This window comes from Mesitornis unicolor, unplaced genomic scaffold, assembly GCF_000695765.1.
Source record: "Mesitornis unicolor isolate BGI_N332 unplaced genomic scaffold, ASM69576v1 scaffold7231, whole genome shotgun sequence".
Classification (NCBI taxonomy): Eukaryota; Metazoa; Chordata; class Aves; order Mesitornithiformes; family Mesitornithidae; genus Mesitornis; species Mesitornis unicolor.
Genome location: NW_010164365.1, coordinates 1 through 13659, shown reverse-complemented (window position 1 = coordinate 13659; position 13659 = coordinate 1). Strand labels below are relative to the sequence as shown.

At 41.3% G+C, this 13659-nt stretch overlaps 1 protein-coding gene across 1 annotated transcript; it reads right to left on the bottom strand.

Moving 5' to 3' along the window:
* Positions 1 to 1560: 1560 nt before the first annotated feature.
* On the bottom strand, positions 1561 to 8290 carry LOC104548298 (lamin-B2-like; the record flags this gene model as incomplete). Its single annotated transcript, XM_010194283.1, has 3 exons — positions 1561 to 1686; positions 2313 to 2469; positions 8154 to 8290. Coding segments are annotated over 3 exons (420 nt in total), but the record flags the coding sequence as incomplete, so codon positions are not given.
* Between the last annotated feature and the right edge of the window lie 5369 nt (positions 8291 to 13659).

The window sequence follows — 13659 nt, the reverse complement described above, 5'->3', positions numbered from 1 at the left end:
AGCAACTTTACTGGCTGTTTTGCAGAAATGCTCTACATCTAAAACCAGACTCTTAGGAACATGCCCTTCTACTCACAGAAATGTACCCTGATGCATCTGGAAGAAGTTTTCCCTTCTGTGCTCAATTTTTACACCAAGAAAAATGCAAAAAACCAGACTCTTAGAAACATGCCCTTCTACTCACAGAAATGTACCCTGATGCATCTGGAAGTTTTCCCTTCTGTGGTGAATTTTTATACCAAGAAAAGTGGCAAGCAGCAGCCTATCAGTAGCTGAAGGCAATGACCCCTTAGAGGCCATAAAAATACCACAGGGGACTACAAAGTACCAGGTGAAGGGCTGGGCTGATGAGCAGTTCAACACCACCAGAATAAAACAGGCTTCACTTGCCATGCTCCCAGTCCTGTTCTAACTCCAATGGAGCACTGGACACTTCACTGAACCAGATGACTTCACTAACCTACAGGAAGCCAATGCCTTTTTTGCTTCATGTGTTGAACTGGTCTGTACAAGGCCCAAAGAGCTCTAGGGATGGCTAAAGAAACCCCCACTTCAGCATAGCAAGCTTTGAGATTACCTTCTGCTGCTTCATTGGTTTCACCTTTAGTCAGTAGCAGCACAATTCTCTTCAGGAAGAAAAGCTATTTTATGACCCTACAGCCAAGCAAGGAACTGTCACTGCAGTCACACATAGCAATCCAACTACTACAGGGCATGGAAGTGAGACAATGGTCAGTACAACTCAGGGTGATCTACCCATTGGTTTCTCTGCCCTGCTCCAGCCCATCCTTATTCCATGGCAAGACATAACTCAGCCACTTATCTGGCAAAAATTAAACTTAACCAAAAATCCCCAAGTATTTTACTAGTTAATTGGGCTAAAACGGTTTGGTGCATGGTGAGCCAACCACCACAACTAGCATAGGTGAGATGAAGGGCAGAAGCATGTGGCAATTGCTCAGCAGCTACTAACTGAATCAGCTTGCAGAAGAACCAAAGATCAGAGTTTCAGAAGATGGAATAAAATGACAATACTGGTTATGTTTGGTGCAGAGAGGTCATGCTTCCCTTTTCCAATCCAACACCTGTGCATATCCACTGTTTACTTCAGAAGAACTCTGGTCCTCACTAGAACTGCTATGAGCCAACTCAACTCACTAAACAGGCAGGAAACTACCCCTGCAAAGCACAGGGTAACTGCATACTGTTCTCATTAGTGAAAACAGGTTGTAATCAGGTCAAATAACCACCAAAGCTGGCGCAAGTAAGGAGCAGGGCCATTGCAACTAGGCCCAGAGTGAGGGCACAAGGCCTTCCCTTTCCCACAGCAGTCAGCTGCTGCAGTAGTTCACTTGCCCACAGAACAACAGCCTTGTCACTTGGCTCTCATGACAGCTCCACCACTGATTTACCACGTAACTCTTGCAAAACATTTAACTATTTTATTACTAAATCAAATTCTAGCAAGGATAATACTGATTTTCCCTACCTGGACTAGTTAGTTTTGAATAAAAGCTACATTAACCTCAGACTATGGTGAGATTACTAGGTTCATAATACCTCCTCAAACACATTCTTCCTGAAATCCAGATCCTCTTGCAAGCTCTGGCACCGATTCTCCAGGTCCACACGCATGAGAGTCTCCTTCTCCAACTGCTTCTTAGCCACAGCATGACCATCTTCAGCCTAGTAAAGAATTTTAAAGATAAAGATTTAATTTTGCCTAGATCCCCATTTTCCATCCATAATCCCTTTAGGATCTTCACTTGACATCTTTGGACTGATCAGTCACAACAAGAAATCTAATGTCAAGCCACTGATATTCCAGAAAGAAACAACAAAAAAGAAAATGAGTGTGTGCTTATGAATATTTAAAACAAGCCTTCATATTTGTAGACCAGTTATTTAAAGTGTAGGATTATTTCAATACAGTATGATAATGGAGTATAGGATTATTACGTCCTTGAGCCCAATAAGTAGCATGCTTTTCTTGCTAGCGTAGTCCCACTGGGTACTTTAGCATAAGTTTAAAATTATAATCTGATATCTCATTAATACAGAAACACCAGAAATTAAAAAATAAAAGCTTCTGACTAGCAACATTTCTAAAACACCATGTTGTTTTTGTTGTTTTACAGAGATTTTTTACGATTTAGTTTTCTGTCCAAGAGGTGGAGGCAAAGGTTCAGTAAGTGAGCTGGATCAATGTTCAGACTATAAACTAACTGAAAAAAACAAAAAACAAAAAACCAACCAATTTTACAACACACAGCCTCTCCTGTGCTAAAGCAAGGAAGCACTCGCTGCCGTACCTTAGCAAGTTGGGCACGCAAATCGGCCACCTCTGCTTCCAGACTGCGTTTCTCATTCAGGACAGTATTGAGTTCTGCTTCACTTCTATGGAACAGCACTTCGAGATCCTTAATGCGACCCTGAGCCACAGACAAGTCTGCATCTTTCTTCTTGTAGCTGAAAAAAACCCAACAGTTAATTGTATTTATACACGGGTGCGCACACACATTGAGCATGTCTTGGTTACAAGTACAGATATTTTGTTATTGTATGCATTTATTAGGGATTAGCTACCACTGGGTGACTCCTCGAGTAACCTGCGAATGCAGCTAATAAAAATAACCATGAACATCTCCTAAAACTCACATCTTGTACCAATGTGTTGTAAATGCATTGCCTAATAAAGAACATATGTGATAGGCAGGCAAGGGAAAAACAAGAAGGCAACTCTGACAGCTAAAGGTCGACAAAGCTGCTTTACACACAAGGTGTACTTTTTCACCTCGCTGCTGCACAGCACATTTAATTGCTGACATCTATCACTCTGGACTACAGCTCCTAAGATGCAGAGCACATGCATCCCCAAAGAGGCCCATGAGCATTCCCCGTGTTCCATACTTGAGGTGGCCAAGCCCATTTCGTAGGATGAATTCCCACACAAAGTAATAAAGTAGTCCACTATGAAAATGTGGTCACCTTTCAAGAGTAAACCAATACTTCTTCAGCAGCATTCATGATGAGCAAAGCAACTCAGGTAACTTTATATGTTATTATTAGCACAATTATTTGAGCTGTTATATCCAACTCACAGAAAACATCAAGGTCATCTTCATCCTGCCCATCAAGTGTTTGCTTACCTTCTCCTCTAACATCCTGACTTTCTGCAGCTTCTCTAGGTGTGTCATTCATTATGTTTTGTTACATGAAGTAAGCTTGCTATTCTAGTCTCACACCACAAAGAGTGGAGGGAACAGCTTTTTGTCTTTTTCTCTTAAACCATCTTAGAACTTCTCTTCAATAGAGCCGTAGTTTTCAGTCTGGGGTCAGTAAGCTGCTTTTAAGGGCTCACAGAAGTAACTCTGAAGAGGAATCTTACTACCTGTAGGCTTTAAAAAGCTCTGTACTTGGTCTGCAACTCCAAACATGGAAAAAAACATAACATTTGCAAAGGGAAAAAAAGCTGAAAACTACTACTCTAGATTATACAAACCTTGTGGCCCAGCCCCAATCCTAAATCCTAAAATCCCCAAACTCCTGATTACTTGTACTGTCTGCTTGAATTTCTAATTTGCCCATAACCCTAACAAAACGCAATGCCCAGAATTATTTTACAAAAATTCTGCTTTATGGGGTACTGGTGCGCCCTACAGGCAGTATTTTTTCACATGCTTGAGCAAGATGTACGTCTTTTTCTAACTACACAGTAAATCAACACCCTTATTTTGTGATACTCCGTAGCTATAAGGCTTGTGTTCTCTCTGCACTCCTTGGTGTGATATCTCTTAATTTGTTTTCCTTTAATAGTAACCAATTTTTCTTAATCATTGGTCCAATCTGTCACTGTGAATCCTATTCTGTAACATATGTGCAGTGTCTTCAAGCTCAGCAGCCTGCAGGAGGCATACAGACAAAACATGACTTCACTTAAAAGATGGTTATTTAGCAGCAACCCGAAAGCCTTCAAAACAGACTCTCCAGACACGCATCGCACGAGTCACGTCGTAGAACAAGCCACTGTGCGTGTGCCACGGGCAATCTGATCTGGAAACCTTCTGTCTGTGCCGCACCACTTCACACCGAGCACGAGCAGCAGCGTAGGCTTACACAGCCCAGAGCTTCCTCACACGAGCATTCCCCAGGGAGATGGGAACAAACAGAAGTGTTCAATGCACAGCTCGACAGGGCACCATAAAGAATTCCTGGCAGCGACGAGTAACTTCTGCTCCTTCACGAACACTGATGCTGGAAGACACTCCAAGCTGCTTTCATTCATATTTTTATTTGCATTTGTAATTTCAGCTTGGTTTATTGTCTTCACACAAAAAACTGACGGAGGCTTTACAAAGATGCAACCTGCGTTTAGGGGTCTGGAAGTTGAAGGGCAGTCAATGCATCTGTTGAGATGTGCCCATGTTCTCTGAAGGACACCAGCATAACCCTCTAGAGCTCTTTTTTCCAGAAAGCAGCCAAGGTTGCTCAAGGGGAGTATTTCAGCGACCATGCGGGGTAGCAGGCAGAAGAAGCTACAGCAACAGTCACACAATTTGGAGCTGGGAGCTTGCAGCTCAAGAAGACTACTCGAAAGGAGCAGCTACATGAGGCCTACATATATCTACCCCTAGGCTTTGCTTGACCTGGAGACCTGTGACATTGGTGAAGATATGAAGAGACACTTCATGAACATCAGGATGGGACTTAACCAGGCCAAAGTTACCTCTGCTGTGACTGAATGCACCCTGATCACTACACCAGGTCTGGTTCAGTTTTCCTGTGGGAAGGTGCTGCTCCAAAGCAAAAATGTTGTTCATCTCACTAGTAAATTAAATATTAACATTAAATATACCTCCTACACTCACCTCCTCCCACCCCAAGCTGTCACAGGTTTTGTCAAACAGCTAAAGATGCACACAATCACTGGAAGCTGTTAAATAACATAGGAAAGAACCATACATGCTTCAGAATGGTATAAGAATTTGTTTTTACAAAAGTATTTTAATTCTAGATTTATAAGTATGTCCCTATTCATAATAAAAACATCTTTAAACTTAACAGTTAAGCTGTGCCTTGTGTCATATAAACAGTGTTAGAACATCCTAAAGATATTTCACTTTTTATAAAGCAAAACTGTCCAACTGCTTTATGAACCTAGTAATAAACTTGATTCAATGGAAAAAATACTAACTTCATGAGTTATGTTCTCAAGGTACTAATGGTACAAACACATACGCATTATTCATGTTGTAAAGTACACAGAATCACAGAATGGTCCGGGTTGGAAGGGACCTTCAAGATTATCTTGTTCCAACCCCAACCTCCCGACCTGCCAGCCTCATCTTTGTGTCTGGGAAGATCACGGAACAGACCCTCCCAGAAGCTCTGATAAGGCACATGAGGACAGGGAGTGACACGAGAGCCAGCACGGCTTCACCAAGGGCAAGTCCTGTCTGACCAACCTAGTGACCTTCTACGACGGGGTGACTACACCAGTGGACAAGGGAAGAGCTACGGATGTCATCTGTCTGGACTTCTGTAAGGCCTTTGACATGGTGCCCCACAACATCCTTCTCTCTAAATTGAAGACAGATGGATTTGAAGGCTGGACTGTTCGGTGAAGGAGGAATTGGTTGGATTGTTGCACGTTCTCTCTAAATTGAAGACAGATGGATTTGAATGCTGGACTGTTTGGTGAAGGAGGAATTGGTTGGATTGTTGCACACAGAGGGTAGTGGTCAACGGCTTGATGTCCAGATGGAAATCAGTGACAAGTGGTGTCCCTCAGGGGTGTTTAATGCCTTCATCACTGACACAGACAGTGGGATGTAGCGCACCCTTAGCAAGCCTGTAGACAACACCAAGCTGAGCAGTGTGCTTGACACACAATTGACAGTTCTCAAAAGCACTGAGACAAGCTTGGCCTGTGAGAAGCACCGTTTGACTGTCAGGACAGGCAGGGAGGACTTCAGTCATGAGCTAGGTGTCAAGTGGACACTACAAAGATACTTTAAAAGCTACATTTGCAAAAATCACATTTAAAATCTGGTCACATCACAAGCACACCTTTCCATATGAACCAAGCTCCATGCCCTAAGAATACCCAAAGTGTGTTATGAATGTCTCAAGGGACTGAAAATCTGGTAGAAGAACCTTTCAAGCCAAGGGAGAATTAACTTCTACTCCTATGAACTGCAAGAACACAGAAAACCAGAGAACCAGGTGTATTTTCCTCATATTTAGACTATCGCAGAAAACAAACAAACTTTGAAATTAGTCTGGTAGAATTAACCAGCCATTGAAGTGACTGGTAAGGGGCAACTCAGTTGTCCAAACAAAGGGCAAGGGAGGTGACCCAAGGGAAAAGTAGCATCTCCATCACTTTAAACACACAACATTCTACAACAAGATACTTGTAAAATCTCTTAGTGCTATCAAAAGCCTAAAGAACTGAAATCAATTGGCAGTGATTCTCTTCAGCTGCCAGGTGAAGATACTCCTGACAAGGATACCTTAATCAAAATACAGAAATAAGCATCTTGCAGAACAGGAGAGATGAACTGAATTTCAAGTTACTGAGGCTGCTCTCTTTTGGAGTTTGCTTTAGCAAATACTCCACTTGCTTGGCATCTATCACTGAGACAAGAGACAGCCTCGATGGCCATGCAATGCGGACTGCCATGCAAAATGTATTCTCTGAAATAAATGCCAAGACTGCTGGCCTAAGGCTTCCAAGAGGGAAATCAGTCCCCACAGGAACATCGCAGTAGCGCTGGGTGGTGTTCACCTCACTTAATTTGAGGGGTTTACATCTGACCTAGTTACCACAGGGGTTTTTTTATGGTTAACAGAGGCCTAGCAAACTAAGTCCATAAATTTTAGCAAACAGGTTGTCTGATCATATGCAGGCGTATCTTCTGGTATGGACTGTGCACCCAGTTCAATAGGCTTTGCAGTGACTTACTCAAATAGAGCTGCTTACACTACAGTATATCATAATTCTACAGCTATTTTAGGGGCAAAGTCCACAAAATCTCTCTGATGGCTGACCTTAATGAGAGGGCTCAGCACAGAAAATGAAAATTCAGTCATACAGCAAACTTCACAGAGAAAACAAGAAATACTTCATCGTAAATCAACTCACTACCCAAAAAAAAAAAAACAAGGGAAGGAAACACTTCATTCTTTTTATGACCACTAAGATGCAAATGAAGGGACATGGAAGATTTCCAATAAGCCTCTACTGGCACTGCTGGATTAAAAGCAATTTTATGGCCAACTATGTTCATGTACAGATGATGTACCTATTTACATGCTCAGGAAAAATCTGTAACTCCCAAATCTTATCTACTAAAATAGGTACCAAAATTCAATCAGAAGCAAAAAAAATAATTAATATTAATGTATGTGGTGGCAAAATTAAGTTTCAACTGCTAAACAGTATGATTAAAAAGAACTCCCTAGTGGGAATAGAAATAATGGATTCCATTTGGCTTCAGTAGCCAGTTTATTAGGCTAATTTGATGCAGACTGAACAGCAGTTTTTTAAAATGTAATGTACAGGCCTTTTTCCAGCACATTTACATTGTGGCTCCATGTGTTTTCAAGGCAACGCTGCTTCCATGTTCCCAAATTGCTCAGGGCCAGCCTTTTCCCCTCATTTCTTCCATCAGTCAACACAGTGAACCAGACAATAAAAGTGACAATATCTTAAAAAATCAACCTTCCTTGGATGGGCCAATTTTAATTCAGAGCAGTTTCTCAACCCAGTTCGCCAAGCAGCTGCACATGTGCATGCTCACATTAAGGAGACGAACAACAGGACAGAAGTGGCCACAGACAATTGTTTCAGCCTTGAGATGTCCAAATTGCTCAAATCACAGTATATTAATTTTATAACTACAGATATATTGGTGTATATACTGGTCAGATTATCTGCTCTGACTAGCTGTACCAACAAGCTGAGGAATTTCCCTCTGGCAAGCCTGTGTCTTCTCATTGACCTGCAATGCATCCAAAAGGCATTTTAAGGAGTATCAGAAAGTACTACTCCCACTGCAAATATTACCTATTTTAATTAAAAATAGGTAAAAAATTTTTAATTAAAAATAGGTTAAAACCCCAAACATATCATGCAAGACTTTCCTTACCTTTTATTGAACTCCTCAAGTTCCGCTCTCAGTTTCCCTATTTCGATCTGTAATCTAGCCCTCTCTTTGGCCGTTTCATCCAGAGCTCTTCGAGCATCTGCCAGTTCAGACTCATAGAGACTCTTGATTCCACTCACCTAAGGGGAAAAAAGGATTTAGATATGAGAACATTCCAAAGACTATCAAAGAACTGAAACACAGCATCACAGCTTTCTTTGAAAAAAGGGTGTATTACATGATTTCTGTTAAGAATAATCTATAGTGAAGATTTTTAATTAATATGCACCTACAATTAGATGGGATCTAGTCCCAAAGACAAGACTTAATTTTTATTCCCAGTGGGACATAAAACATGCTGTTTGAAGCGTGCAGATCATCCAAAGAGATAAACTGAAGCAGATCAGTACAACCCTTCAATCATATCTTAAATTATTTGCTCTTATTTCCCATGCTGCTGCTCTGGGAGATTTTTTTTAATCACTTGAAGACTTATTTTGCGCAATACAGGTCCAACGCCCGATTTTACTCTGCTGCTCTTCTACTACAAAGCTAAACATGAATATGAAACTAAGTGAACTACTGAAATGTGAACTGTTCAGAGATGAGCTTCCACTCCTGCTCTCCATCTCAGCGGATAAGGATCTACAGATCTCTCCCCAACCCAACTCCATATATTACACAATCAGCTGTTCAGATTGCAGCAAAGCACTTCAAAGTCTCCCACATCTTTCTTTTTTTGAGAATGCAAGATTATTTGAAAGGTGTATCAGATAGCTGAAGTGTCAAGACAGTATAAGATTACTTCTATGAAAGGATACCAGAACAACTGTTAATAACGTAAATTCAGAAACGGAGCAACTGGGGGAATGAGAAGAGCCAAAAGCAGAATGTGCCAACTTTAGGAAGAGAAATTTCATAACAAAAGCATAAAATGTAGAAATAAGAAAGCAAACTGCTATTCCTAGGAGTGCCTATTTCAACATCAGAGTGGCACCAATGACAGACTCAACCATCTGGTCTTCAAAAAGACTGATTACAAGCAGTCAGGATATAATTAAGTTCCAGATAGACGATATTCTCATAAAACTTCTGAAATTAACTGAAATATAACAGCATGAGGGCTGAGAAGCCTTAGTTTACAAGCATACCACATATCAGAAACTACTTGGCTGTCTATGCAATATTACTTCTTTTCTTTAAATAATTAATTACTTCAAGCTTCATTCAACTTAGGTTTTGAGTCTGGGGTTTTGTGTGATTTTTCTGTTGTTGGTTTGGTTTTTCCTCCCCCTCAAGAGGTGATAGTCAAAGGCTGCCTATGGCACAAGCCAACATAACCCTATCAGTTACAAAATTTAGCAAGTTCTACAAAGAAATGTACCGTAAGTATGCTGAACTCTTTCATACAGCACTCCACAGCACCAAGGAAAGGAGGAGAGGAAAAAAAAAAATATGAGATTTTAAGGCTGTAATGCATTTCATTATCATAGAATCACAAATCATAGATCATTATGGATGATCCTTGAGTGAAAATGCAGTATTTGCAAATTGCAATACAACACACAATTGTGCACAGGTCAAGCACTGATTATGCACCAGCAGGTACTGCATCTCCAACACTCCTCTAATGCTGGCCCTTTCTTAGACCTTCAACTCTTATATGTGCTAAAATCCGTGCCCTAGGACATCTACAGGGAACTTGGGGTTCTATTGCTGTAGGTTCAGAGACACACTAAATCACAGTGCAGGACACAAGGACAAATCCCTTCCCAGTACTCCAGGGCATAAACTGGAATTGCATGTCGAGGCCCAAAGGAAGAAAGCCATCTTCCCTAGGTTTTTGTGAATACCATCACAAAAAGGTGTTGCTGCTGTGATACTTAAAATAGGCAGTAAAGTTCTCTTTTGAGGCATTACAGACAATACAGAGCTTAACACCACCAAAACAACAGTATTCTGAACAGTGAATAAACACTTAATGCAATTCCTGTTTAGAGAGAATATAGCTAGATGGAGCTGAAAATTGCATGATGAAAGCTGTTTTGGAACCTGTTGGTCAGAAGAGAACAAAGCTGTGGTTAATTAGAAAGGACTGATTAATTCATGGCACAACCAGTCGTGGTAGCTTAGTATGTATTTTTCTCCTGCAGCATGTTAACCTCTTCTCTGCTCTTTTGCCACTGTTAACCAGTCCTTTCTAACTAAGAAATTTTAGATTATCAAACTGAATCAGAGGACAGTTCAAGATGGTCTTTCTAGATCATAAAATAGAACTTGTTTATTTTCAGCACTGGTCAAGTGGAGGAGAGAGAACCAAGCAGAGCAGCAGGCTCAAGGGAAGTCAGCAGTGCCAGCTCAGCTGAACTAGCCTGGAGTAACACACCTGACAACAGCCCCAGCCCAAGAGGTTATAGTCACTGACAGCAGCCTTCACCCCAGAAATTCTGCATTTCTGTTTCCTGAAACTGTCACCCCTCAAACTCTGCTCTGCTGGAAGGAACTTAAGAGTCTCCTGACTCTCTGAAAATCTCCAGAGAAGTACAGTCCCAAAAGTGCCTCTGTTTAAACTACACATGATCTTGCCTTTTTTTTTTTTTTTAACTCCACAGACACTCTTCTCCCTGCTCCCTTTTTTAATCACTTTACACTTGCTACTCAGTTGGGTTTCTAGTACAGTGACATCTATCAATTCAGATTCCTTCCTTCCCTTGTTGTTTCTCATCTTTTTGCTTGGCTTACCACAACCCATTGTGTCCTGCTCCCCACATCTAAGAGACAAACTCATCCTTGAAGCCTATGCCAGTCCATCCAGTGTAAGCCAGTAAGAGCAGCAGCAGATAGCAAATGCTGAAAGGAAAACGTATAGAGAACAAGGCAAACATAAGACTCTTCTCTTACATACACTCTCAGCTTCTAAAAATTAAAATAAAATACATAAAATTCTGAGCCAAAAATTGCTTCCAGGCACCAAAAACCAGTAGTCACCAAATACTGTTAATTTGCCTAATCCTTTTGTAAATCTCTTTAGCTTTTGGTTTCCACAACATCAGCAAGCATCACACAAGCACAGCTCATGGATTAGGACCTACAGCTTGATAACTTCATTTCATGCCTTTAGTTTTCATGTTGCAAGAAATGCTGAATATTTGCTTCCTAGACAAATCTTTGTTTGGACTCGTGACTTCAAGACCTCAGGTTTCTTCTCATCTTTTCCAGATTTGCTCCTGGTCAGAGATTCTGCTGCTGCTCTGAATTTTTGCTACACTTTCTCCACACTCTGGATGTTTTAAAATAGGTTAAGTGCACTGCAAGTAGCATTCAGAATACAGAAACATTGATTTACACAGTGATTATTGACCAGGAGCTACAACAGAAAACAGGGACATTGCAGGAGACCAAAAAGGCAGGAAACACAGTATTCAACAGGTTTCAGCTAGCTCAAGCTGTAAGCCAGAGCTCTATTTCCATGCACCTGTAGGAAGTGCCATGGAGTGGCTGATCCAGGAAGCCGTAAGAGAAAGCAACTTCACCTGGTTCTCAGGAGCACATAGGAGCAGATTTGCCAAGATACTGTCAAGATCCTCAGCTGACTTCATTTCAGCATCCTTGCAGAAGCAAGAGAAGTCAAAAAACCAAGCCTACAACATTTGCAATTGTTTCAGCATGGCAACTAGGGAACACTGAGGTATTTCTTAAAACAAGCAGTTAAGAATAAAATCTTTCTAGAAACTAAGCTACTGTATAGAGACATCATCATAGGATAAAAAATATCACATCCAAAATATTTTAAATTATATAAACAAGGAGGATACAAGACATAGTAAAGCAGTTTTCAAAAAGCTGAGGTCATGTAGACATGAGAAGAACTTCAGTTAATCGCAATACAACACGGCAAACCAAAGAATGAAGTCTGAAGAACATCTCATGAATGGCGTACAAAGTAATTACTCTTACTACACTGATGAAAAAGGCATACAGGAGAATTCATGGCCCCAAGTCCATTGGTTTAAATAGAACTATGTAAAAAAATGCAATGAAAACAGATCTTTTGGGGGTTTCTTTAACTTATATTTGCACTAGAGGAATCTTTAAGGGATTCTGCACTTAATCAGTTTAAAGTATCATAGAACAGATCAACAAAATGAGCAGTAACAAACTATCACATGTAGAAAGTATGAACAGCTTTCTAAAGCCCCCTTTTTGAACTAAATCAATCAGTATCTTATTTAAGCTCTCATTTAGAGTTCACTTTGTACTTGAGAATTAGAAGATGACTCATGCCATACAAGTTTCCAAACTAGGTAGTTCCTATCACTAAACTCTGTAGTCCATGGCAGCACAGTAGACATCAACCTGAAGAACGGAATTACAGGGCACAAGAGTAAGAGTCACACTAAGAAAGAATCAATATGAGTTGTGTAAAATAAAGAGTTTCACAACCCACTGGACTCTCTCAGTCAACCAGGGAGCAGGTATCCACAACACATCTGGTAAACAAAAAAAAAGTGAAGTAGTGGGTACAGGTATAAGCACAACAGAGTGGAGAACACAGAGTCCCACAGTATGGCTTTTTTTAAATGGAAGCAGTGGGCAAGGGAACAGGCACATGAACAAGGGTTTGAAAAGTCAACAAGCATTCTGAAAAGGGAGAGTGAGCCAAGTCATTCTGCCTGGGACTCCCAAAAAGCTTGAACAACAACCCCCACCAAAGGCTCCTCCTACAGAGGCCACACAGAGACCAAGCAGGCATGAAGAAGAAAAAAAACCACACAAAGACATCACCTTCCAGGAACTGAGGTGAGGCTGACTGGCCTGTAGCTCCCCACATCTTCCTTCTTGCCCCTCCTGAAGATGACATAAGCTTTCTTCCACTCTTCAGGAACCTCTCCTATCTTCATGATCTTTCAAAGATAACTGACACTGGCCTTGCAGTGATGTCAGCCAGTTCCCTCACACTCATGGGTGCAACCCATCAGGTCCCATGGACTTATGTCCAGTTTGTTCAGCTGTCCCTTATTTGGATCCTCTACCAAGAGTAAGTCTTCCTCGCGCCAGACTTTGCCTCCGGTCTCAGGGGCCTGGGATTCCTGAAGACAGGTCTGACCATAAGAAGGCATTGAGTACATCAGCCTTCCTTATGCCTGAGTTTAGTCAGGACCTCCTTGCTCATCCATACAGGTCTCCTGCCACCTTTCCTCCATTTCCTGATTGTTGGGATAGACCACTCTTGAGCTTGGAGGAGGTTATGCTTGAATATCAACCCAGCTCTCATGGACTCTTTTCTCCTCCAAGGCTGTAACCCATGGGGTTCTTCCAAGCAGAGCCTCGAAGAGGCTAAATTCTGCTCTCTTGATGTCCAAGGTTGTGGTCCTGCTTTTTGTTCTGCTCCATCCTCTAAAGATCCTGAACTCCATCATCTTATGGTCACCACCCTGACCAGTTTTTCCTTAATAGTAAGTATGAGGTTCAGCAAAGCATGAAGACTAAGGCATGTGAGACTTCTTCC